At 45.3% G+C, this 26095-nt stretch overlaps 2 protein-coding genes across 2 annotated transcripts in view; one reads left to right on the plus strand and one right to left on the minus strand.

The window, feature by feature from the left end:
• Positions 1 to 26095, minus strand: part of IARS2 (isoleucyl-tRNA synthetase 2, mitochondrial) — a 165046-nt gene that overhangs the window by 88804 nt on the left and 50147 nt on the right. The window contains 3 exon segments of the mRNA XM_029593171.1: positions 7703 to 7863; positions 9017 to 9168; positions 16840 to 16930. Coding sequence (XP_029449031.1) covers positions 7703 to 7863; positions 9017 to 9168; positions 16840 to 16930 — 404 coding nt within the window.
• The window catches only part of BPNT1 (3'(2'), 5'-bisphosphate nucleotidase 1), a 118972-nt gene continuing 113613 nt past the window's right edge, over positions 20737 to 26095 (plus strand). The window contains exon 1 of the mRNA XM_029593174.1: positions 20737 to 20784. The gene's annotated coding sequence lies outside the window, so the exon portion shown is untranslated. The remainder of the gene's footprint in view (positions 20785 to 26095) is intronic.

Below are 26095 nucleotides of genomic sequence, written 5' to 3' on the forward strand. Positions count from 1 at the left end.
AAACTTTGACAAAAGTGTTCCGTGATTGGCTCCATCCTGTGATGTTACACATATGTGAGTACTACCATCCTGCTTGTCCTGTGAGAACGTGCTTTGCTACTTAGCCTCAGAAGCAGTCCTGTACTTTTTCCCTAACGTCTCTGTATCAGTACCCCGGACTGTAAAAGTTGAGGCCCAGTGTTGGCTGTCATTTCAATCCAATTCCACTATTTTCCTTACAGTCTCTCCTCTCAACATGTACTCTTTTGCTAAGTTAAGTCATTCTTACCCCTGAAAGGTTAGCTGCTGACCTAGGGAGATGATGTTTTTATGATCATGAAGGTAATTCCTTCATGAAGACAGTGAACTGGCTGCGAAACATTTTTTTTTTTAAATCATCCTCGGGTAACTATCAGAGGGCCTCCAGAAAAGCAGCTGAAGAAGGTTCAGCATGAAGAACTTCCATCAACCTAACTTACTGCCAGGGGCCACATTCATCTTTGGGCCAGTGATCAGAGGCCACCACTATTTACACATCTGCTGGCCTGGTGGCGCTCTAATACCACACAGCAGACCGACCAGGAGGAACAGCAGGTGGGAGGAAAGAGCAGGGCCAGATTTAGGCACAGGCAATACAAGCAGGTGCAGAGGGTGCCAAACTCTGCAAATGCCCAAACGCTGAGATTCAAGTCCCCCCACTCTCTGATCTATGTGGGACTCCATCTCACCCCCAATCCTCTGCCTATGGGTCCTGCCATGAACTTAAATCCTGTCCTAGGGAAGAGGAGTGAAACGAGGAGGAACGAGAAATAATGCAGGAGAGGCATGAGCAGACGAGACAACTGGCACATGGAGGGAAAGCAGCAAAACACAAACTATGAACAAAAATTAAAAAAACAAAACTTTAGGCTTGCAACAAAAACATAGCATGGGGACATCGATTTATACTTAACCTCTTAAAATTACCATTTTAGATACGTCATTGGTTTTTTCTGCAAGGCAGTAGTCTCAGAGCCTTCAAAATATTTGGCCCAAATTCAACTCCCTATATAAAACTAAATCTAAGGATGTTGATGCCACAATCTGTCACATAACATAGTAAATGACTGCAGAAAAAGACCAAAATAAGTTGTGAATCTTATATTTTCAGGACACTTAACAGTTTGTCCCTCCTGAGGAAAGGGTAAGATCCATAGAATTAACCACAATCTATGGAGCTTTTTTTTCTTACAATTAACTCTGCTATGACTATAAGCTAAACCACTTCAATTTTATCTAGAAAACTGACACATTATTCCTTATCCTCTCTCAAAACACCAAAAGCTGCATACTTTAAGCTCAATTCAAAGATCCCATGAACTGCACTAAAAAAGAAAAATTTCAGGAGAAAATGGATTTGCTGACTAAAAGTTCAGTATAAGAGGTTTCAGCCAAGCCTAAACTACAGATTCTTTATACATACACACACACATACACCATGCACAATCTTGCTTTCAGTCTTTGGATGGGGCACAGGGTCTGCTCGAAGTGAAAGGGCCAAGAAACCTAAAAATGACACCAGAGCAAGAATGCACCTAGCAAAATGACTTTGTGAGAAAAGGCTGCACATGAGCAATGGCCACAAAGTATCCACGCTATTCATGAGCCTAAGTGAGGAGGGGAGGGGAAGGGCTGGCTTCCTTCTCACTGGAAATCACTTTAGGACTCCTAATGTTATGACATTCTTGCCGCATACTCCGCCTGGAACCCACCATAGTTTGATTAATGTGGAATGCAGATACCACCTTTGGCAGGAACTTTGGCGAGACCCAAAGTTAGATATTTCAGCGGCCTTTGATACTGTTGATCATCAAATTCTTATCTCTATTCTTAAATCTATAGGTATCTCAGGTGCTGTATTACAATGGTTTATTTCACTTCTTTCTGATCGTATTCAACGAGTTAATATAAATAGTTATTCCTCTGAACCACAGGGTTCTTTCTCTATCCCCTATTCTTTTTAATATTTATCTGTTACCTACAGTTTATGGTACCATATAACACCTCCTGGACCCATACATTATCTTTAGTATCTCTATATCTTACAACTATAGACATCTGGCTTTCCCACAATCGATTGAAATTAAATCCTAAAAAAACAGAAATAGTCCATCTCTCATCAATTACTGATTCATCCATAGGTCCCCCACCCCAACTCATATTTAATGGATCTACTATTCCTATTTCCAAATCAGCAAAAAACTTAGGTATAACTATCAATTCAGACCTCTCACTAAAGCAACATATATATTCACGATTACCAGGAATTCATTCTACAAGCTTCAACTTCTGAAACGGCTTCGCACTTTACTTTTCTTTCACGATTTCCGGACTATTCTTCAATCACTTATCTTTTCCGGACTTGATTACTGTAACTCTCTATACATAAGTCTCCCAGATAATACACTTCACTCACTCCAATTGATCCAAAATGCAGCAGCACGTATTTTAACAAACTCTTCAATAAAAAAACCATATTACTCCAATACTTCAATCTCTACACTGGCTACCAGTTAAATACAGAATACAATTCAAGATCCTGACCATTATACACTCTCTCATTTACACCCCTAATTCTGTTACTTTATGCTCTATTCTTCGAATATATAAACCTGCTAGGCACTTAAGATCACTGGACAAAAATCTTCTAGATATCCCAGAAAAAGAGTATTCTCAGTCATCGGTCCAATCCTATGGAACGCCTACCAGACTCACTAAGATCCATATTCAATTCTAAACATTTCAAAAAATCTTTAAAAACACACTTATTTCAATCTGCATTCCATATAATCACTCACTAAATAACAATTTCATTTTTCCCTTTGTTTGCAAATGATATGGCATGACATTATTATATATTGGTTTGTTTTATATTAATTAACTTTTTTTTTTAGACAGTTTTTATTTTTCTATTGATCATTGTTTGTAATTTTATACTTTTTTGTAATTCTATGTTTTTTAATTTCTTTCTGTTTACACTTATTTCATTCAGTTATGTAAACTGTTTTGATTAAACATTGTTTGTAAAAACGGAAAAAAAAAAATATGGCAAAGTTTGTTCTTATCTTAAGAACTCGCCCAAAGGTCCATCAAGCCCACTATCCTGTTTTCAACAGTGGCCAATCCAGGTCACAAGTACCTGGCAGGATCCCAAAGGGTAGATAGATACCAAGTTGCTCATCCCAGGGGATCAGCAGTGAATTTCTGTAATGCCACCTTCATAATGGTTTATGGACTTTTCCTCCAGGAACTTCTCCAAACCTTTTATAAATGCAGTTATTCTAACAGCTTTCACTATACCTTCTGGCAACAAATTCCAGAGCTTAAAAAAAGTCTGTTGTGAAAAAACTGCAAATATGGTGAATAGGAAACCAGAGCCTGTAGTTTGCTCACTCTTCAGACCAAAATGACAGCCACAAGAAACAATACTTTCCAGGTGAGATGCTTCAAGTCCACCAGCCTGACAGATTAGAAGTGAGATTTCAAGGGAGTTGACCAGAGATTTTATTGAAGTCCCAAAGCACTGGAAGTCTACTGACTGGCAACATAGAATGCCAAAGATCTTTAATGAACTTTGAAACTAAATGGTAGAGTGGAGCCCCTTCAATCTGCTGGTGATTCACCATAATGGCAGCGAGATGAACTTTGACCGAAGAAATGCTAAGACCTAAGGACAAGAAGAACAAATACTCAAGCTTGTCCATTGAACCACAGAAGAAAGAATCCAGCAAGCTGGTTTCACAGCTAATGGAGAATCTCTTCCACTTGAAACTGTAGAATCTTCTCGTTAAAGGCTTTCCTGAAATCAGGCCACTCTCTACCTCCTTCACAAATAGCAAGGAGAAGACTACTGCGCACTCAACATCAATGCCATGATGGAAGGTTTTGCTGGCAGAACCTGCTGTCCTGTGTGATTCCCAAAGGAATCTGAGACTAAACTGCCAATGGCAGTGAAAATTGTTTCACTACATATAGAAAAAACGCCCACCACGTGTGAGTAGAAACATGTGGCTTTTCCCTAAGAGGAAAGGGGGTACCTTGTCTCAAGAGATATTACTTGGGGGCCCAACTGCGGGCGGTTATTAGCTGGCATCTGAGTGGCCAAGAAAAACGATGGGTGGGCCTAGAGGAAGCATTAATGACGGTGGAATCAATGGCTCCCTTAGTGTGGTTACCAAAACCTAACCGAAAGGTGACTTGTCCAACTCCTCCCACGGTAGCCTTGACCTTGCGGCTCTGGGACAAATGGAAGAATACACTAGTGGGAATGTGGAATTACTTTTATAGCACGCCAATTTTTTTTTAACCTTAGTTTTTGCCCAGGGTGTTCTGGGGCACGGGAGAGGAGATGGGGGAATAAAGGATGCTTGCGTTTGGGACAAGTCTGGGATGGGCTGAAGGTTAAACAGTTTGAAGCGGCTGTGAAGGAATTCAATTTCGATAAGACAGATGCTAACTTCAATTGGGGCAATATATGTCTCGAAAAGAGGTGAGAGTGGATCTGTCCAAAGGCAAAACGTTGTTTGAAGGGTTCTGTGAGAAAGCACGATTTGTAAAGAAAGAAATTTCAAAAATATATGTTATTTATAGATCCAGCTATGCCCCCGGCACATATACGTGCCTGGGAAAAAGGTCTTTCATGCCCTACAGAAGACCGGGAATGGGAAGCCTGCTACATTAGGATTCAGAAAAGCTCCATATTGGCTAGTATTGTGGAACAGGGGTATAAACATTTATATCGATGACACCTCCACCCAACTAGAATAGCTAATTTTTCTGCCTCTGTGAGTCAAAAGTGCTGGAGGGAATGCGGTTTGGATGGAACCTATTTCCATATGTGGTGGGAATGCCCAAAGGTGACCAAATTTTAGGAGGCTATAATGCAGTTGATTGATAGGATTGGCCACTGTTGGAAACAGGATGCTGGGCTTGATGGACCCTTGGTCTGACCCAGTATGGCATTTTCTTATGATACTGTGGTGGGTACAAGGATGGTCCTAGATCCAGCCGCTGTGCTTTTGGGAATTCCTCCAATGAACACGGGATCCCCAATCCCTTTTTTAGTTTAGCAGGTATTAATGGCGGCAAAGGGTGCAATAGCTTTCTCCTGGAAAGATCCACAGCTCCCGCCAGTACAAAAAGTAACCCAAAGACTACAGAGAGTTTACTATCTAAATAGACTCACAGCAATACGTCGCCGATGGCTGAAAAAATTCGAGAAATTGTGGCAACCCTTTATTCAATGGCAGGCACTGAACCCACAGCAAGAGGGGAAGTTCACAGTATCTTACTAATCGATTATCCCACATATTAATCCATTTGAAGATGGGAATTACTGCATAGGGGAAGGAGGGGGTGATGGGAGGATATGGGTAGGGGATATATAAAATGATTGAGACAAAGCGGGTGGTTCTGGTAATGAGCATCCATTTAATAAAACCACGGGTCAGACTAGGGTAATGGGTTACATGCTCTGTTTTATTCATTAATATTTTATCAGATTCACTGTTTATGTCCGCGTGGGAAAAGCTGTGCTATTTACCGTGTTATGTGCATATGTTTGTTCATCATTGTTGTATAATGTTCAATAAAAAGTGTTAATTAAAAAAAAGAAGCCGATGTTGTGGCAACCTACAGGAAAATTGGTTCTTACCTGCTAATTTTCGTTCCTGTAGTACCATGGATCAGTCCAGACAGTGGGTTGAGCCTCCTGTCCAGCAGATGGAGCCAGAGAAAAATTGAAAGGGCATCCCATATAAGGAGTGTGCTCACCCTGCACCCCTCAGTATAAACATTAACAAAGCAGATAACCAAACTGAGAAATGAACCCGATGAAGGTCAAGCAAGTAAGTGATCCAAAAAGGATAACACAATGCAAAAACTAGAAAGAGTGCAAAAAACCAGCTCTTGTCTAAAAGGTATAAATGTCCGGTTCCTTAAGATCCTTCATATATAATAGTTCTGTAAGGAAAAGGCATTCTCCACAGCTGAAAAGAAAGAAGAAAATGAGCGGACAAGAACAGGATACCAGGAGGGAGTCTGGACTGATCCGTGGTACTACAGGGATGAAAATTAGCAGGTAAGAATCAATTTTCCTTTCCCTGTACGTACCACGGATCAGTCCAGACAGTGGGATGTACCAAAGCTTCCCTAACTAGGATGGGACCGCGAAAGTCCCGCTTGGAGTACCTGTCTGCCAAAAGAACCAAGCACTGGTGCCGCTATGTCAAGACGGTAATGCCAAGCAAAAGTATGCAACGACTTCCAAGTGGAAGGCTTCAGCTTGGCCTAGGCCTTATCAGGTAAGTGGGGGCCAGAGGGATCCTGGCCCCAGCATTTTTCAGGGTGGAAGGGATGGGTGGTGGGAACAGGATAGGAGGCCTTCCATGAAACAAAATTTGTGGGGAAAAAAACCTCTCAAAAACGAAAATGAATTTTTTATCCCTATACATCCCGTCACAGATGCATCAGCTATTCACCTGTACAAGAGGAAGGGCAACAGAATCTGTGATAACCACTGTGAGATTTCTCTACTGTCAAGACTAATTTTGAATAAAATAATGAAGCAACTTGTGGACTGTATCTTCCCAAAAATCACATTGTGGTTTCAGATCTAGCAAAGGAATCACAAACATGGTGTTTTGGGCCAGGCAGATGCAGAAGTGCCTAGAGGAAAACCAAGCGCTAGATAGGATCTTCATAGATTCGACAAAGGCCTTTGATACAATCGACTACAATGGCCTGTGGAAAACCCTCCAGAAACTTGGGTGCCCAGAAAGGTTTGTTTCTATTACCAGATCTTTTCATGAAGGGATGATGCCCAAGGTGCAGAGATGTGGCGAATTTTCACTCCTTCCAAGTCTCAAAATGTCACAAAACAAGGCTGTATACTGGCATCAACATTTTTCTCTAGTGTCTTCGCCATGATGCCTTTCAGGACATAGATTGGGGTGTCTGCATCTAGTCACACACAGGTGGAATAATTCCGATAAGGCTTCTCTTAAGGCCTGGATTAACATAGTCTGAGAGCCCCATGCTTTGGAAAAATTATCTGAGCTAAGGGAGGATTTTTTTGACATGGGATTCTGTGCCAAAGTGGGAATCGGAGAGAAATACTCTGAATAGGTCCATTGAGAACTGAACATGTTCTACGTTGGGTCCGAGTATATTCCTACTAATAAGCAGGGAGAGTTGGTTGAACATTTGATTACTGCAGTTGCAGTACTATGCCTAGTTTCTTCTTCTATTATCTACCTTGTGTGAGACTGGGTATTAATATACCTAGTTGTGTGGTAGGAAGTAAGTTTTCCGCTTGCTGTTTGACTTGATTTATATATTTGCACTTTGCTGCACAAAAGCTGTCACATTATCTAGTTGTACTATCTTAAAATGTTGTGCAATTTTCTAATGCATTAATAAAATGTTTTGAAAACAAACAAAAAAAACTCTCCCCCTCCCTAAATTTCTTGACTCAACCATTCTGGACAGTCTGATGAGCATTCATTTCACAGTCCAAAAATTATAGCCATCAGAGAATTATAGACCTCAGAGAATGAGAAGAAAATTCAACATTAAAAAAAAAAAAAAAAATCTGTGTTTTTTTAACTGAGGGCCACAAACAGGACCGGTTTTCAGAACATCCACAATGTTTACACTAGTTTGTAATTTTTGCATGCAGTTCTACCTGTTCATCAATGGCTCCCCGGTTTCCTTATGGTAGAACACTGGAATGGGAACACCCCAACTCCTTTGCCGTGATATGCACCAATACGTCCGTCTGTCCAGCATTTCCAGCATTCCTTTGGCTGCTGATGCAGGAATAAACTTCACTTTCTTTAATGCTTCCTGTAATATATTAAGAACATTACTGTAAATAAAAGCTCTTTTGATGCAATTTCATGAAATGTCTCCCCCAACATGCATGAACGCTTACCATCACCACTCCACTACTGTCTCCAAATGGATATAGCTATAATATTCTTAAGGCCCTAAGGCTCGATGGAAATAACAGAAATGTGCTGGATGACATTTGTAAGCTTCCAACAGATCTGTTCTATAATCAGCTGACAGAGGCCTCTGGAAGAACTAAGAAAGGCTTCACACTTGCTCTTATCCTCCTTTTCCTCTGTTCCCACCTCTCATCTCAAAAGATCTGAACAGAAAACATTCTCTGCAGCTCTTCAGCTGCCAGCCAGCTTATTCACATCCATAATCGTACAAACGGTATAGGGATAAGCCTGGCCACTAGTGGCTGCTTAATGGGCTTGACCAGCTGGGAGGCTGATGCTTTGCCCTTTAAACCACTGGAGGGAATTAATGAAAGTATGCCAATACAATGGAGGAGATCTGGTACTGTGTCTGCTGCAAGAGTCAGATAACACATACCTGAGGAACCGAATTGGTTCCAGGCACTAGAAAGGGAGCTGCTAAACTGGTCGTGGCTCTCAGTTACAGAGATCCATGATAACTGGAGTTCTGTTGAAAAGAATTACTTGGAGTTGTGAGTACTCGGAGTATGTGTATAACCTGGCCTCGACTGGACCTGGCGGCAAGTACCTTGAATTGATTCTGCTTATGCTTATTTGGGATTGAAATCTCTGCTTTGTCGTAAGATGTCTGAAGTCACTGGACTTGTATGTAAAGAAACCACACTCAGAGTGAGTTGGTGTTTAGTTTATGGACTTTGTTAGCTTCTATGTTTTATGTATGACGTTCTGCGCTTTTGTTCACTGCTCTGGATGGTTAAAAGCTCAGGGACAGCCTGCACTTTACGCTGGATCCTGCTATATATAAAAACTTTTACCTTTTAAGTTGCTATTTTCAATAGAGCCAAGCTTGGAACCCTGAAAGAGACCATGCTTTACATTAGCAGAGGCTCGAAACCTGATATATTTTCTCTATTGACAATTAGGGAAACCCCACAAGAGTCCATAAGCCATTACATGTGGCCACATCATATCCAAAACTAACAGGAAAAGGAAAAACACAAAACATTTACCTGAGCTCCTGCTTTGATATTTGCTGTATTTACAAACCACTGTTTGCTAGCACGTATGATCACGGGCTTCTTAGTCCTCCAGTCATAAGGATAACTGTGCACAAACTTCTCCTCCTTTAACAAACTCTTTGTACCAGAAAGCATCTGAATAACTGTGAACAGGATCCAAGAACAAACAAGAAAAGGAGGTCCAATTGATCAGTGAGTACTGCAGCATGGCACAGCTGCTTACTCCCATTCATCTGCACTATTCTCCCCCATCCAGAAATGCAAAGGCAGGAAACAATTAAAAAAAAAATAAAACAAAAACCCCCCCAAAACTCTGATGAGCTAAATAGCCCCTTTACAGACAGAAAACAAATCTGCTATATAAATCTTTTTAAATTCAGTGAAGGGTAATGGCACAGTCTAACAGTTTTTCCATTCTACCTTTGGTGGGTTATTGCTAGCAGACAGTGGTGGTGTCCTGGTACTCGAGGAATTAAATTATTTTCTTTTAACAACAATACCTTCTGTGCAGATGAAGCAAAATGTTGCTTACCTGTAACAGGTGTTCTCACAGGACAGCAGGATGTTAGCCCTCACATATGGGTGACATCATCAGGATGGAGCCCAATCACGGAACACTTTTGTCAAAGTTTCTAGAATTTTGACTGGCACCTACTGGGCATGCCCAGCAATGCACTGACCCTGCATCCAGCAGGGGTCCCCCTTCAGTCTTGTTTAAAGCTACAGGAAGTGCCAAAAAATAAAATAAGAAAACGTAACGAACCCAACACTGCGGGGCGGCGGGCGGATTTCGTGAGGACTAACATCCTGCTGTCCTGTGAGAACACCTGTTACAGGTAAGCAACATTTGCTTTCTCACAGGACAAGTAGCATGGTAGTCCTCATATATGGGTGAGTACCGAGCTGAGGATGTCTGAGAAATGCACTAAATGTACCCAATGGCGTGCAATAGGCACAAGGACTGGGGTGGAATTTGGTAGAGGGCATCCTGAACTCTAACGGGCAGGCGGAAGGGTGTTGGTACATCAAGTTGTAAAAAGGTTTCCAAGACAGACTAGCCGAAGATGGAATCTTGTCTTCCGGCCTTGTCTAAACAATAATGGGCTGTAAAGGTATGGCGAGAACTCCAGGTAGCAGCCCTGCAAATGTCAGAAAGCGGCACCAAACGTAGGTGCGCTACTGAAGTTGCCATGGCCCTCACAGTGTGTGCTTTAACACGGTCTTGAAGGGGAATGCCTGCTTGCTGATAGCAAAAGGATATGCAGTCCGCTAACCAGAAGGAGAAAGTCTACTTACCCACAGGCTGCCCCAATTTGATGGAATGGAAAGAGACAAACAATTGAGTGCTTTTCCTGTGGGCAGCTGTTCGGTCTAGAAAGAAGGCTAGAGCCCGTTTGCAGTCAAGGGTATGCAGAGCCTGTTCTCCTGGATTGGAGTGAGGCCTGGGAAAGAAGGTAGGTAGTATAATGGATTGATTAATGTGAAACTCCGATACTACCTTAAGTAAGAACTTAGGGTGAGTGTGGAGTACCGACCGGTCCTGCAGAAGTTTAGTGTAAGGCAGATAGGTAACTAGGGCCTGTAACTCACTAACTCTGCGAGCAGATGTGATTGCCAAAAGAAAAATCACTCTCCATGTGAGATAGCAAAGATCACAGGATTGGAGAGGCTCGAATGGTGGTTTCATGAGCCGACCCAAAACCAGATTGAGGTCCCAAGAAGGGGCCAGAGGGCGTAGTGGAGGCTTGAGGTGAAGCAAGCCTTTCAGAAAGCGGGTTACAAGGGGTTGTACTGAAATAGGAACATCCCAGACACCTTTATGGAAGGTGGCCACCGCACTGATATGCATTCTGATGGAGGAAGTTTTTAGACCTGATTCTAACAAGTGCCAGAGATAGTCTAGAAACTTCGTGGTGGAACAGGTAAAGGGATCAAGGGATTGAGAAGAACACCATGACTTAAACCTGTTCCATTTGTATAGGTAAGACTTTCTCGTGGAAGGCTAATGTGAAGCAATCAGGACACGGGAAACTGGCTCCGAAAGGTTAAGTGGCTGAAGAATTAACCTTTCAACATCCAGGCCATCAGGGACAAAGCTTGAAGATTGGGGTGGCGTAGGCACCTGCCGTTCTGAGTGATCAGAAGCGGGTCCATTACCAAGGGAATGTGCCTGCGAATGGAGAGATCCTGAAGTATTGGATACCATACTTGGCGAGGCCAGTGAGGTGCTATCATGGCATGGGCGTGGTCTGGGCAAAACATGGGCGGGACATGTGTAGTCCAGACGTAACTTCACGAGAGTCTTCGAGAGAAGTGGAAGTGGAGGGAATGCATATAGGAGACCGGTTACCCATGAGAGGGAAAACGCATCTCTTGGTTGAGTGTTGGCTGCGAGTGAGAGAGCAAAAGTTCTCTACCTTGCGGTTTTGAGGTGACGCAAAGAGGTCTATGCGAGGATGACCCCAACGTTGGAATATGGTATCCGTTACTGAGGGGTTGAGGGACCACTCGTGTGGATGGAAAGCGTGACTTAGGTTGTCCGCCAACACATTGGCCATTCCCGGCAAATAGGTGGCTCTGAGGTACATCGAGTGGGAGAGGGCCTCCGACCATATCTGCGCAGCTTCCTGACACAGTAAGAAGGAGCCCGTCCCTCCCTGCTTGTTGATGTACCACATGGCCACCTGGTTGTCTGTCTGATACAGGATGACCTGACTGGAAAGGCGATCCTGAAATGCTCTGAGAGCATATCAGATTGCTCAAAGCTCCAGGAAATTGATTTGGTTTCCTCTGGAGACCAAGTTCCTTGTGTTTGCAAATCAGCCACATGGGCTCCCCAGCTGAGGTTGGAAGCATCGGTAATAAGAATTATTTGAGGGTCTGGAGCCTGGAAGGGCAGGCCTTGGAGGAGATTGATCTGATTTTTCCACCAGGCTAGAGACTGACGGAGTGAGTCGGTGATGTGGACAGTGGTTGATAGAGGTTGGACAGACTGAGTCCATTGTGACCTTAGAGTCCACTGCATGACTCTCATGGCCAAGCGGGCCATAGGGATAACCTGTACTGAGGACGCCATGTGTCCCAGTAGGATGAGGAAGTGGCGTGCAGTCGTGCGTTGCTGAGACTGTAACTGGTGTGCGAGGGAGATGAGAGTGAGAGCTCAATGTCGAGGCAGAAATGCCTTTGTCTGCAAGATGTCCAAGTCTGCCCCTATAAATGATAAAGTTTGAGATGGGACTAAGCAGGATTTTGCGTAGTTGACGAGAAATCATAGCGAAATCAGAGTGTGTAAAGTAAGATGTAGGGACGACAGAGCAGCTTGCTGAGTGGGAGCCCTGATCAACCAATCGTCTAGATAGGGACAGACATGAACACCTTGAGTCCTGAGGAAGGTTGCTACTATGACGAGGCATTTGGTGAAGACTCGTGGTGCAGATGCCAGGCCGAATGGGAGCACTCGGTATTGATAGTGCTTGGGGCCTACTAGAAATCTCAGGAACCTGCGATGAGATGGATTTATCGCAATGTGCATGTATGCATCTTGGAGATCGAGAGAGCAGAGCCAGTCTCCTCTTTGTAGAAGAGGAAGGAGGGAACCCAAGGTTACCATCTTGAACTTTTCTCGTTGGAGGTACTTGTTGAGGGCACGTAGGTCCAGAATTGGACGAACGCCTCCCGATTTTTTGGGGATTAAAAAGTACCGGGAATAGAATCCTAGGCCTTGTTGAGAGTACTGGTTCTATTGCTCTGGACTGGAGGAGAAGGGAGAACTCCTGTTCCAGAAGTAGTGAGTGGTCGGATGTTCTCCATGCCTGTAGAAGTGGGGAGTTTGGTGGAATGGAGAGAAAGTTCAGGCGATAACCTTGAGAGATTATGGTAAGGACCCTCTGGTCTGAGGTGATTGTGTGCCACTTGTTGTTGAAATGGCATAATCGACCTCCCACTGGTATGTGAGGCAGTAGAAACTGGCTGCTGCTCTCTATGCAGGAGTCAAAACCGGAAGCAGGGCCCGGTTGAGGAGCTGCTTGCGGCTTTTGTTTAAGAGGTTGACTAGACTGGGCCTTTTGGAAAGGTCTCGTGGAAAGAGTCCTAGACTGTGGTGGATAGGACTTCTTTGTATGGAAGAATGACTTTTTAGTATCCTTTCTGAAAGACTGTTTGGAGGAATACTCAGAGGGCATCAGAGAGAGCTGGCGAAGGGTCTTCATGATGGTCCTTGAGTTCTGCCACCGTCCGCTGAATCTGTTCCCCAAACAGATTGTCTCCTATGCAGGGCAGATCAGATAATCTGTCTTGTACTTCAGGGCGCAAGACCAAAGACTTAAGCCAGGCCCATCTTCTTGCCGAAATAGCAGTTGCAGATACCTTGAAAGCGGTGTCAAAGATATCATAAGAAGATCTAATTTCATGCTTCCCTGCCTCAAAACCCTTGTGTACTAGGGTTAGAAGTTATTCTTGGAATTGCTGAGGCAGGGACTCTGCAAAGTCCTGTATCTGCTTGAATAAGACCCTGTTGTACTGGGGCATATATAGCTGGTAGGAGGCGATCCGATAGATAAGCATCGATCCCTGGAAGACATGCCGGCGAATGGCATCCAGGAATTTCTGTTCCTTACCTGGGGGAAAGGAAGAGTGGGGTTTTGATCTTTTTGCCCTTTTTTGGGCAGATTCTACCACCACAGATTGGTGATCCAGCTGAGGTTTCTGGAATCCTGGGGCTGACTGGACCAAATAAGTGGTATCAGGTTTTCTGTTGACTGGAGCAACAGAACCAGGGTGTTCCCAGTTCTTTTTGAAGAGATCCAAAAGAACCTGGTGAATAGGGATGGAGGTTATTTCCTTCGGAGCATCCAGGAATTGTAACAGCTCCATCATTTGATGCCTGTCATCTTGTTCAGTCTGCAATTGGAAGGGAACCAATTCAGATATTTCCTTCACAAAATTTATGAAGGATAGGTCCTCTGGAGGAGAACGCTTCCTGCTTTCAGTAGGAGAAGGTGGCGATGGCAAGTCATCGGTGTCTTGAGAAGAATCGTCAGTCCAGGTGTCATAGGGATCAGGATCTGTCCCTCTAGGAGCCTGAGAAGGACGGGACGATGGTATTCCTGAAGGTCCCGAGCTAGGTTCCAAAGGCATCGAGAGAAGTGCTGGCTGCACTGATGAAGGCATCGAGGGCATCGATGGATGGATCTGTGGTGCTGATGGGCGCATCGATGGTTGAGGCATCAGAAGAACTCCCGATGGAGGAATGCGGAATGGTGTTTCCCCCTCCCGATGACAGGGTAAGCGGGTAAGGCACCGGAGCCATCGATGACCCAGGATCCATCAGTGGAAAAGCGGCTATAAGTGCTTCCATCTTCGAGAGCAGAAGTGCCAGTGCTGTCGGAATAGGATCGGTGATCGGTTCCACAATCGGCACCAGTTTCGGTGGCGGAGGAACTTGAAGTCTGTGCATCGCCTTATCGATGGCCTCCTGAACCATCCGGTCCAGTTCTTCACGGAGACCTGGAGCAAGCAGCCCCAGCTCCGGAAGGGAAGAAGGAGGCAGAGGCATAGCCGGAGGGCCCACCGTTAAAGGCGGAGTCGCGGCTCCTGATACCCGTCTGGGTGAGGGTTGCCTCAGTGACCCGGTCACAGTAAGGGTTGGTGCCTTTTCTGGACGGGGTTTCTTCGATGGCGGCTCAGACAATGGCGAGGTCGAAGATTTTCCTTCCTCAATGGTCCGAGACTTGCGGCGTCGATACCGATGTTTCTCTCTATGATCCCCTCGGTCCTGAGGGGGAGTAGAGGTAGTTGAAGGCCGAGAAGTCGTCGACGCCGGACGGTCATCGGCCGGTGGCCAATACTGGCGTGAAGTGGACGGTGCCAACTCAGATGACATCGATGCAATAGATGGCGTCGGAGTTTGAAAACAGAAGAGAAGTTCCATTTTCTCCATTCTGGCCTTGCGACCTTTTGGTGTCATTAAGGCACATTTGGTGCAAGTCAGGACATCATGCTCACACCCGAGACACATTACACAGACTTTATGCGGGTCTGTAATGGACATGGTATGAGTACAGTCCGGGCACCGACGGAACCCCGATGCCATGGCCTTTGAAAAATGTAGCCGCGGTACGGTCGAAGGCTAGTAGGCCGCGAGGGCCAAACTCGATGGGAATCGATCGAAACCGGGTAAAAAACTTACTGGAGTTCTGCGGAGTCAAAAATTCGAAGGAGGGACCCCTGTGGGATATGAAAGTTTTTAGTAATTCCGTGAGGAAAATTCCTGTCAGGAATCTCTGTGGAGCTCCTTAACCCGTGTGGCTACTGCTGCGCGGAAAAAAGAAGACTGAAGAGGGACCCCTGCTGGCTGCAGGTTTAGTGCCATGCTGGGCATGCCTAGTAGGTGCCAGTCAAAGTTCTAGAAACTTTGACAAAAGTGTTCTGTGATTGGACTCCATCCTGTGATGTCACCCATTTGTGAGGACTAACATCCTGCTTGTCCTGTGAGAACAATTGTATGGGAGTGCACAAAACCTCATCCTTTCCTGTCAAGGCATTATTTGCCAGAAATAAACACTTCAGTGAATAAGATGAAAGGGAATGTGCATGAAAACCTTCACAGCATGCATGGGCGATGCTACTGGATGGGTCAGTGCCTAGGGCTTTCAGGAAGAACAAATCCCAGCAATAAGGAGAGCAGTTTCCAGCTGTGGAATACAAAGCCAAGGAAATGCAGGGAACAAAGTTACCTTAAAAAGCCCGCACCCGTGAATAAGTGGCTAGAATGGTGAAACAGGTTGGGAGGGGGATTCTTTAATGCATTTCTTCCCCTAGCTGACTTTTATTGACTTGAAATGAAGCGACCAGTTATCCCACAGCGGAGCTCGCACTCGCTCCTTGTGAGATCTGTTCTTCACCATTTGCAGCGGCTGCACATACACCAGTTTTTGGGTTCAGGTCCTGGCTCGGGATTGCTTATGTTGGCTGACAATTGCTGGGAAGGCTGCTGCTGAAAGCCTCCAGGAATACAGAGCACACCAACCATTGCTGTAATAGGAACTTGAAGGACCGGATTTATCAAGAAAAATTCCTATAAGCACAGACCAGGAGAAAAACAGGGGAATAAAGTTTCTTTGAGATGTCAGCAACATATTTCTGACCTGCTCTACAGCACAGGCAGGGTGTACATTTCCTGTTCATTTTTTGCAATGCGATACCATTTGATGTCACCAATAATAGCAATTTATAAATTACTAATACTGTAGCCCAAAAAGAAGCAGCTGTGGTAAGGCAGGATCTGTCCCGACCACCTGCTCCTCCACCTCTATAAACCTCGTGAGCAGGATCGTCATAGCTGCTGTGCCTTCATTTCCCAGCAGTCACTTCCTTTCAAATAAGTCTCTTGGAAGAGAGAACAATCATGGGGACTGCTCACGGTGCATGCAATTCTTAATGCAGTATGGCTGCTTGCATCCCTCCCCAGTCTGGGATGGAAATATGCTTTCATGGGCATCAGTAGCACTGGGAAACCCAAGAGACTTACGACACACAGAGGGGGAAAGGAACTGATGCCTTCTATAGGTCCAAACCGTGCAGCAGCTCACTGTCTCCCTTTTGGAGATGAGCGCTGACTGGTAGGATGAGAGAGGGCATTAGAGAGTCTATTCTTTTTATATAAATGACCCATCGATCTTCTGACACCCCCCCCCAGAAATCTTGGGGGAGGGGGGGTGGGGGAATCATACAACACAGAATACCTGAAAACACAGAACCCATAACTCTGTTAGCATCAACTTTCAGTTTATTTAGAGTATGAACAAGAGACTGACCTGTTTCATTTCCATCACCAAGTACATCTTTATTGCGCAGTTCAGCTCCTGCCCCTTCTGTAAAGCAGCCATTTTCATCCACCAGACAGTCCTATGAAAAGACGTGCTTAGTTCAATTAAAAACAAAACAAAACCAAAAACACGTGCAAGGGGCATTACACTGCAGCTTAACTTAGCCAATATATTTTTGGGCTTAATCTGTACGTTCCCTGAACTAGGGAATACTTCCCATGCACCAAACCTACTCATCAAATCACCACTTTGGTATTAAGCTTGGATTTATGGCTGGTGTGCAAGGTATTTGCCTACAACTTAAAGCTAAACATTTTATGATGCTCTTAGCTAACTGGGTTAAATGTTTTTTATTTTGTTTGCTTTATTACAGGGAATTGGACTCAGACAGCAATAAACAAGGGCTCTGACATTTATGGTCTGGGAAACTAATAAGTATGGGGGAGGGGTGACCTGTACAGCGCAGCAGATACTACCATAAGCTTGTTGGGCAGACCGGATGGACCATTTGGTCCTTTTCTGCCGTTATTTCTATGTTTATAGAATGAGTCCACATATATCGGAGGAGGGAATCTCTGTTAATTGTCCTTTTGTTCAACCCGACCCTACTCTTTTGTTATTAGTCTAACACAGCGTTTCCCAACCCAGTTCTAAAAGCACACCTAACCAGTCTGGCTTTCAGGCTAGCCACCGTGAACATGTACGAGATAGATTTGCTCACACATGTACACCTCTCATGTGCGAATTCTTCATGGATATCCTGAAAGCCAGACTGGCTGGGTGGGCCTCCAGGATAGAGCAGGGAAGCACTAATTAAAGCTCAACAGTTATAGCCTTTTCCCTCTGAGTTTAAAGCAGGGAGTCAAACCACAACAGACCCAAAAAAACCAGACGGAACCTTTTTTTTCCTGAATCACAACAGAACTTGAACTAATACTTGAAAGTCTCTGTTTAACCTGAACAGACCTGGAAAAATAAAAATTTCAGGTTACCAGGTTCAGAATAAGGATTTAGCTGGAAAACACCACCACAATACCCTGATGCTATTAACTCACTGGTTCCAGCACCACAATGAGCACAGAAAAGCAGTATCTGGGAAAAGTTACATTTGGAGTTTGTCTACAGGTCAACTTCCTCTTCAGGGCAGCGTAAAGATGAACACTCATTCAGGGCTGGCTTTAACCTCTAGATAAAGTGGGTGATTGCCTAGGGCGGCAGTTTCCGGGAAGCACCAAAGAACAGCTGTAGTCACAGCAAAACAATGGTGCTGTTTTGGTATGGCAGGTTTACTATTTAAGTTCTAAGTGTCTTTTTCGGTAGGGTTTTGTGTTACTTCACAAGGTGCCTGATAATGGTGAACAGAAAGGAGAATCATCCTAGTTGAGCCTAGCTAGCCATTTCAGAGATTACTTTTAGCCAATGTGCTATGAATTTCTTTTCATTTAAAATTTTATATATTTCTTGATTTGCAGTCTAACCCCATTACAGAATCTATTTCAAAAGCGCTCATCCATTGGAATAACTGCCTTATATCTATCACCAACCTCCTCAATAGACTAAACTTGGTCCTTAATGCCTCGAAGACGGAGCTCCTCCTCATCTCTTCAAACGATGAAAATATTCACCTATCATCCTCACACAACGCACTCATCACCCACAAGCATGTGAGAGATCTAGGGGTACTGCTGGATAATAGACTAAACCTAAAGAAAATGGTCAACACCACATCCAAAGACTGCTTTTATAGACTCCAGGTTCTGAAATGACTCAAACCACTTCTTTTTTTCCAAGACTTTAGGACAGTCCTCCAAGCGCTACTATTTGCCAAGATAGACTACTGCAGTGCCCTTCTCCTCGGCCTCCCCAAATCGACCACCAAACCACTGCAGATGATACAAAATGCGGCAGCGAGATTACTAACCAACACCAGCCGTGGAGATCACATTTCACCCATCCTCAGAAAACTACATTGGTTACCAGTAAATTTTAGATTCCTCTACAAATCAATCACCCTAATACACAAATCTATCCATCATCAACTCCAACTCGACCTTGAAATCCCCTTCAAATTACACTCTTCCAACAGACCAATTAGAGATATCCACAAAGGCACGTTGAATTTCCCCCCTACCAAAGCCTCACGCCTTTCCTCGACAAAAGACCGAGCTTTTTCAATAGCAGGACCAGCTATATGGAACAACATTCCTTCAAGCCTCCGATTAGAACCTTGTCTAATTACGTTCAGAAAAAAACTCAAGACGTGGCTATTTCACCAAGCATTCGATGACCCTCCAGACAATCACTAAACATATTTTATCTCTCCTGGACATAGAGGATAGAGGTCCACTATCCTTTTGAACGAAGGACAATCACAGGTTAAAGCACATTATGCTCTAACCTAAATTCCTTTTGTATTATGTTATAATTCCTCCTGCCTTTCTTTCTTCCAGCTTTAAGCTTCCCAAGTTTTTTACTCCTTGTTAAATGTAACTTTGCCTTATTCACCTCTCTTGTTAATTACTATTTTATTTATTGCTTCAGTTATACCCTTGTTCTATGTAAACCGATCCGATATGGTTATTACTATGAAGGTCGGTATAAAAAAAGTGTTAAATAAATAAATAAAATAGTTTACACAAACACTATTTAAAATATTTATATGCTGCGCAATCCATAGTCCTAGGTAGACATACATATTTAAAACAAAACAAAAACAAACAAACCTGATAAACCCTGTTATACCAACAATATCTTAGACAAGATTCCTAGTAGAGCTGTTCAGGTAATGCTGTCTACATTACAGAACCTTCTACTGCACATGTCCTCTCTGGACTCAAAAAGCTGAACTTGACTGTAAAATAGCAATATCAAGAGTACATCGGCCCACACATGATTTCTAAAATATACATATATATTTATATATACATACATAAACATATACATATATATATATCTGCAACAATATTTAACAATTAGAAGTCTGATAACCAATTATGTGTTTTTACAGGATCATTCTGGAAAGAGGGGGTAGTGGGGTGATCATGATTGTTGAGTTCTGAGAGTTAATGGGTGTTTAATACCATTGCACTGGCCCTGGCCTGATTAAGGAAGGAAGGGGGGGGGAGAGGAAATGATTGCTGTGCATTACAGAGTGCCTCCCCTATGCTGCAGTGGTCAGACAGCCTGTGTAGATGTTAGAGAGTAAGTTACTGCCGACTTGAAATCGAAACCTCTTCTTTCTAATGAAACAGCTCTTGCAGGGTTCCAGGCAGAGCAAAGTACAGCACCCTGGAGAACAATGTTATGTGGAGAGGAGGCTCATTGAGGAGGGTATTCTTGACTGGTTGAGCTCTGTGGTTCCTGCTTGCCAAGGGCATAAAATATTTTGAATACCCTTACTGTCAGATTGATAATCCCCCCTCTCTCAACAAGTCTAGTTAGGTCACTGATCTTAAGGAAAAGGTAACAGCCTCTCAGAGATTGCCAAGGACAGGGAGTGGTGGCGGTGGCGGGGATAGCGGGATAGGGATGTGGTGTGTATATGATGATTTATGAAGAGTGGCCATTAGTCTCTGTGCAAGAAGAAGAAATTGGGCTAACAAAAGCTAACATGGCTGATGGTTGGACTACATTTATTTATTTAACATTTTTATATAGCCCTTCATGAAAAGATTCATATCAAATCGGTTTACATGGAACTTAGGGACTAACTAAATAACCATATAATAAGAACATATCCTATCTTCCCTTATACCCAGCCTTAGAAAGAATGAGCAAGCAAGCGCCGAGTCAGGATGACTCAGCAGTTTCCCAGACACAGGCTTTAAGTAAGCAGTGGCATGAAGGATCAGGAGAGAGGGGAACAGACACCTCATGGAGGACCTGAGGACCTAGACCCTGAGCCAGAGCTTCCATGGGGAATATAATCATCATGTAAGCTAATTTTTGGAAAGCATTAAAACCCTGTATTCCCCTAATTAAGGCAGTGTTGGACATGGGGAGTGGAAGAATGGACTGGGGGGGAATTAGATTAGGGTGGGGGGGGGGTGAGGAGGGGAGGAAATTGAGGAAAGTAAAAGAAAATCCTCCAGTAAGCTGTGCCGACACTGATTTTGTGGTTAAAGGAGTGAAGGACTGGAGTCTGTGTGAGAGCTGCACTCCGGCCACTAGAAAATGAAAAGTCAATTAAGTTTAAACCAGAGGTTGACAGCTGTGTTAGAAAGGATTTTGCATTGAGCTCTAACACTTATGCTTTAGTTCTAGTAGATGTTGAATTATAAAAAGCAGTAGAAAGTCATGGTCCTGCCTATCAGGTGGTTAGGAGTAAGAGGTTGTAAAAGAGAGCTTCAAAGAATGAGCACTATTGTCAGCAAGCAAGTGGCAATGGTTTTTATTTTTTCCCTTTCTCTGATCTTAAAAGCGTGTATGTGAATTGACAAACCTCCTGAGGCTGCATGGTTTTGTATATGAGAATGTAAAGAATTAAACAAGTATATGGATCACAGCAATGCTAAAGTGGGTTTTTTTTGTTTTCTTTTGAGCAAAGAGAAAAAAAAAAAATAAAACAAACTGAGTGAAACCCTTAAAAGGAACGAGGATAATTCAGGTTCAGGAGATGGGAGGCCCAGTCAGAGTAGGCAGAAGGGAAGGGAAATCCTTGCTCTTGGGAATTTAAAGAGGTATTATAAGACACTAGAATACAGACTCAGTGAGAGAAGGAAGGTGGCAAGTTTGGACCCCTAGGCTCACAACAGCTCTGATTACCTATTTGTGCCAGCCTAAGATGGTCCTCCACGCCAGCCTAGAGATCAGAAAGCGTCCTAACACCTAAGGTGTTGACCAAGAGACTAGATGAAAGAGAGAGGAAGTTCCTATAATCAGGCCGGTGGAGCGCACTGTTAACCCGCAATTGGACGTGCATTTTCGACACGCTAGTTTTACCCCTTATTCAGTAAGGAGTAATAGCGCATCGAAAACGCGCGTCCAACCCCCCCCCCGAACCTAATAGCGCCCGCAACATGCAAATGCATGTTGATGGCCCTATTAGGTATTCCTGCGTGATACAGTAAGTAAAATGTGCAGCCAAGCCGCACATTTTACTTTAAGAAATTAGCGCCTACCCAAAGGTAGGCGTTAATTTCTGCCGGTGCCGGGGAAGTGCACAGAAAAGCAGTAAAAACTGCTTTTCTATGCACCCTCCAACTTAATATCATGGCGATATTAAGTCAGAGGCCCCAAAAGTTAAAAAAAGTAAAAAATTTAAAAAAAAAATTTAAAATGGGCCCGCGGTTCGCGGGTTGAAAACCAGACGCTCAATTTTGCCAGCGTCCGGTTTCCGAACCCGTGGCTGTCAGTGGGCTTGAGAACAGATGCCGGCAAAATGGAGCGTTGGCTATCAAACCCTTTGACAGCCGCCGCTCCTGTCCAAAAAGAGGAGCTAGGGACACACTAGTGTCCCTAGCGCCTCTTTTTGCCGCGGACCCTAATTTAAATAAATTACTTTACTGGATCACGCGCACAGGAGAGAGTGTCCTGTGTGCGCACCGGGAGAGCGGGCGCTCGCCTGCTCTCCCGTTATTTTTACTGTATCGGCCCGAATGTGCCTTATGTTTGCATTCTCTCATGTGAACCAGAACTCAACTAATATGTTCCTGGGTGCTGAACTAGTTACCGAACATTTACTGGCCTCAACTGAAATGACTTCAGTCACAGCTGAACCCAAACTGAACCAAAAAAAACAATGGTTTGATCCCCTGGTTTAAAGCACCTTAAACAGGACATCACAGCAAAAAATTACTTTTCTGTCCACGGTCTTATCAAATTCTGAGATATAAAAGAAAATTATTCCTTACCTTCTAATTTTCGTTCCTGTAGTACCATGGATCAGTCCAGACTGTGGGTTGTTTCCCCCTTCCAGCAGATGGAGTCAGAGCAAAAGCTGAGAAGGCGAACCCCTAATAGTAAGAGCGCCCTCTGTGTCCACTCAGTATTAAGTATATCCAAGCAATAAAAATAAACAAACAATGTGGATGGATCGGAGAATAACTGGAACTGCGAATGGAAAACCATCAAACGCATAGCAACTTAAACCGTGAACTAACTAAGAACTTGCAGAATGAGCCTCTAGTCAAAACCACCCTCCGGGTAAGACCAGGAACAAATCAGTAGACAGATGAGCTGTAAGAAGCTTTCCACCAAAAAACCCCCAAAAACCAAGGGAGGGTGTCTGGATTGATCCATGGTACTACAGGAACGAAAATTAGCAGGTAAGGAATAATTTTCTTTTCCCTGTACGTACCAGGATCAGTCCGGACCGTGGGATGTACCAAAGCTCCCCTAAGTAGGGTGGGTCCCTGAAAGCCCAGCTCGGATAACCTGAGCCCCAAAGGAACCAACTTCCCGAGTTGGAAGATTCAAACGATAATGGCGAGCAAAGGTATGCAGTGACTTCCAAGTCGCTGCTCTGCAAATCTCCTGCGGCAACACCGCCTGGACCTCTGCCCAGCATGCTGCTTGGGCCCGAAGAGAGTGCACCTTAATACCCACCGGAGGCTGTTGGCCCGCACCAAGGTAAGCGGCCGATATAGCTTCCTTCAGCCAGCGGGCAATGGAGGTCTTCGAAGCCTTGTGACCCTTCCAGGGACCACTCTAGAAGACAAACAAATGGTCCGATAAACAAAAATCATTAGTAGCTTCCAGATAACGCAATAGTGCGCGCTTGACATCAAGCCGCCGCAGCTGATGGGAATCCTCATCCGAAAAGGAGGGGAGCTCCACCGATTGATTCAAATAAAAGGCCGAAACCACCTTCAGCAAGAACGAGGGCACCGTGGACAACGTGACTCCCGAATCCGTAATGCAGAGAAAAGGCTCCCTGCACGACAGGGCTTGCAGCTCCGAGATCCGACGAGCTGAACAAATAGCCACCAGAAACACCATCTTCAAGGTGAGGTCCTTAAGAGTGGTCCTCTTGAGTGGCTCGAAAGGAGGCCCTCCCAGGATCCGAAGTACCAAGTTGAGACTACAGGAGGGACATAAACTGCGTACCGGTGGCTTGACATGCTTCGCTCCTTTAAGGAATCGAACGACATCCGGATGAGATGAAAGCGGAGTTCCTGCCAGGCGCAAGAGAGCCCTGAGGGCTGCCACCTGAACCCGCAAGGAATTGTAAGCCAGACCCATGTTGAGTCCCCGTTGCAGGAAAGCCAGGACCTGGGCTATCGACGCCTGGCGTGGCGAGATATTAGCCGGAATGCACCAGGATTCAAATACCTTCCAGACCCGGACATAGGCCGCTGAGGTTGAAGTCTTCAGAAGAGTAGAAATGACCATTTCATGATAGCCCCGCTTTCTTAGTCGGCGCCTCTCAAAAGCCAGGCCGCAAGACAAAAGCATTCTACCTGGTCGAAAAATACGGGGCCCTGCCGCAGAAGGTTCGGAAGATGGCCCAGGCACAGAGGACCTTCCACAGCTAGGTTGACCAAGTCCGCAAACCACGGACGCTGCGGCCACTCCGGAGCCGCCAGGACGACGGGACCCGGATGCAATTCGATTCGTCGTAGAACCTCTCTCACTAGAGGCCAGGGTGGAAACACAGAGGACGACATGCCACGGCCATGGTAAGACTAGGGCATCCACGCCTTCCGCCCCGTGTTCTCTTCGTCGGCTGAAGAAGCGCGGAGCCTTCGCGTTCCGTTGGGTGGCCATCAGGTCCAGATGGGGACTCCCCCACCTCCTGAAGATAAGACGAGTCACCTGCTCGGACAGCTCCCACTCTCTTGAATCGATGTGCTGACGACTCAAGAAGTCCGCCTGGACATTGTCCACTCCCGCAATATGTGAGGCCGCTAGATGGGAGAGATGGAGTTCCGCCCAAGGAAGGAGCATGTCCGTCTCCTGCAACACATGATGACTTCTGGTTCCTCCCTGACGGTTTATATAAGCCACGGTTGCGGCATTGTCCGAGAGTATGCGAACTGCACGGCCTTGGACCTGTGGGAGAAAACGCTCGAGCGCTAGACGGACAGCCCTCGTTTCCAGACAGTTTATCAGCCAGGTTGCCTGTTCCGTGGTCCATTGGCCCTGAGCCGAGAGCCAGCCACACACTGCTCCCCAGCCTGCGAGACTGGCATCCGTAGTGATGACTATCCATTGCGGTATTTCCAAGTCCACTCCCTGCAGGAGGTGGTTCAGATTGAGCCACCACGAGAGACTGTCGCTGACTACTGGAGGGACTGGCAGAGGAGCCTGAAACTCCCTGGAGATCAGTTTCCACAGGAAAGCAAGGCTCTTTGTAACGGTCACATGTGTGCCAGAGCTCATGGGACCACATCTATGGTGGAAGCCATGGTACCCAGAAGCTGAAGATAGTCCCAGGCAGTAGGAGGGAAGAGACACCGAAAGCGTCGTACCTGCGACTGCAGGGCCAGCACTCACTGCACTCGGAGAGAGACCTTGCCCACCTCGGTATTGAAGTGCGCTCCCAAGAAGTCGAGAGACTGCGACAGAGTGGCCGCGTCCATATTCCGCTAGCGGCACCGGAACGATGGCCCCGAGAGTACAAAGGCGATCGAGCGTCTGGCGGACAGCCCGCATGGAGAGAAGATAAACCGGTCCCGGAGAGGCCGAGCAAATTCTAAACCGTATCCAAGACCCACCGGTCCGAGGTGATCTCGGTCCACTCCCCGAGGAAGAGGGACAGACGTCCCCCTATTCTGGGAGTCGAAGAGCAGACCGGCAAGACCTCATTGGTGGGCCTTAGAGGCTGCTCCTTGGGAGAAGGTATCGCGAGCGGGCCACCGCCCGCGAAAGGACTGAGACCAGGACTGTGATCTAGAAGCAGGAGATTTATGAGCCGGAGGTCTAGATTGTCGGAAATGACGCTGCCCCCGGAAGCAAGTGTGCGAGGAACCGAAGACTCTGGAGCTGCGAGGTTGGTCCTCCGGTAGTTTATGCACCTTATTGTTGCCCAGCGACTTAATGAGCTGGACCAGCTAGTCCCCAAACAGTAACTTCCCTTTGAAAGGGAGGGAACCCAGTTGCGCCTTAGATGAAGAATCCGCGGACCAGTTACGCAGCCAGAGGAGACGCCTTGCCGAGACAACGGACACCATGGACCGCTCCAGGACCTGGAGAAGGTTATATTAGACAACCGCCTCCAGGCGCTCCGCTTGCTGGGCCTCCTCCAATGAAAGGTCTCGGGAACTAAGAAGTTGCTGGACCCACCGTAACCCTGTCTCTGCAT

This window comes from Rhinatrema bivittatum, chromosome 3 (genome assembly GCF_901001135.1).
Source record: "Rhinatrema bivittatum chromosome 3, aRhiBiv1.1, whole genome shotgun sequence".
In the NCBI taxonomy this organism is placed as follows: domain Eukaryota; kingdom Metazoa; phylum Chordata; class Amphibia; order Gymnophiona; family Rhinatrematidae; genus Rhinatrema; species Rhinatrema bivittatum.